We start from the raw sequence: 1137 nt of genomic DNA on the forward strand, positions 1-1137 counted from the left end.
CCTGACCGCCCCATCCCTGTGCCTGACCGCCCCATCCCTGTGCCTGACCGCCCTATCCTTGTTCCTGACCACCCCATCCCTGTTCCTGACCACCCCATCCCTGTTCCCGACTGCCCTGTCCCTGTTCCCAGCCATCCCATCCCTGTGCCCAACAACCCCATCCTTGTTCCCAGCCATCCCATCCATGTGTCCCTGTGTGTGGATGGTCCCATGTGGGGCTGATCCCAACCCTGCCCTGCTGGAGCCTTCCTGCTCCTCCCCACCCCTCCTCCTTTTCCTTTGCTCCCACAAAACTCCCCCAAAGCCCCCAAATTCCACCTGCAACGCTCTTTGTGCCCTATCCCTGCTCTTCCCCTCAGCCTGGGAGCCGTTCCAGCCCCCTGTGATCCCTGTGTTCCCTCTCCCAGTGCTTCCTCGATGGTCCCTATGGGACCTCGACGCGGCGGATCTTCCTGTCGGAACACGCCGTGCTCATCGGGGCCGGGATTGGGATCACCCCCTTTGCCTCCATCCTGCAGAGCATCATGTACAGGTGGGTGTCCCTGCAGCTCAGGGTGCCCCTGGAGATCTGGGAGCTTCCCAGAATGGCCCTGGCTGAATTTGGGAAGCACCAGGTGATGTTCACCCAGAAAGACCTGGCCTTCGACACCCCTCGGGGTCCTGCTTGCTTCCAACCTTAGCACTCGGTTTCCAGATCCCCAGGGGGGTCCGCCCTCGGTGCCAGGCTTTTCCCTGGGGATTTTGGCTGCAGGAAAGCTGCTGGAGGAAGGATGGCCATGGGAAGGCACCAGAGAAGGGGAGGGTTGGGTACTTGGGGTCCTGGGAGGGACTGTGGGGTCTGAGGGGGGCAGGAAGGGACAGGAAGGGACACCTTGGGGCAGGAAAGGGACAGAGAGGGGCAGGAAAGGGCAGGAAGGGACAGAGAGGGGCAGGAAGGACAGGAAGGAACAGGAAGGGGCAGGAAAGGGAAGGCAGGGGCAGGAAGGTGTAGGAGTGGACAGGCAGGGGCAAAAAGAGACAGGAAAGGACAGGAAGGGACAGAGAGGGGCAGGAAGGGGCAGGAAAGGGAAGGTAGATGCTGGAAGGAGTAGGAAAGGGCAGGAAGGAGCAGGAAAGGGCAGGAAGGAGCAGGAAAGG

At 61.6% G+C, this 1137-nt stretch overlaps 1 protein-coding gene across 1 annotated transcript in view; it reads left to right on the forward strand.

Annotated features, from left to right (window-relative positions):
• The window catches only part of NOX5 (NADPH oxidase 5), a 9148-nt gene extending 8468 nt beyond the window's left edge, over nt 1–680 (forward strand). Inside the window, exon 13 of the mRNA XM_027688529.1 lies at nt 408–680. Coding sequence (XP_027544330.1) covers nt 408–680 — 273 coding nt within the window. The remainder of the gene's footprint in view (nt 1–407) is intronic.
• Nucleotides 681–1137: the final 457 nt, after the last annotated feature.

Source organism: Neopelma chrysocephalum, unplaced genomic scaffold (assembly GCF_003984885.1).
Source record: "Neopelma chrysocephalum unplaced genomic scaffold, ASM398488v2 Primary Assembly neopelma1_75, whole genome shotgun sequence".
In the NCBI taxonomy this organism is placed as follows: Eukaryota; Metazoa; Chordata; class Aves; order Passeriformes; family Pipridae; genus Neopelma; species Neopelma chrysocephalum.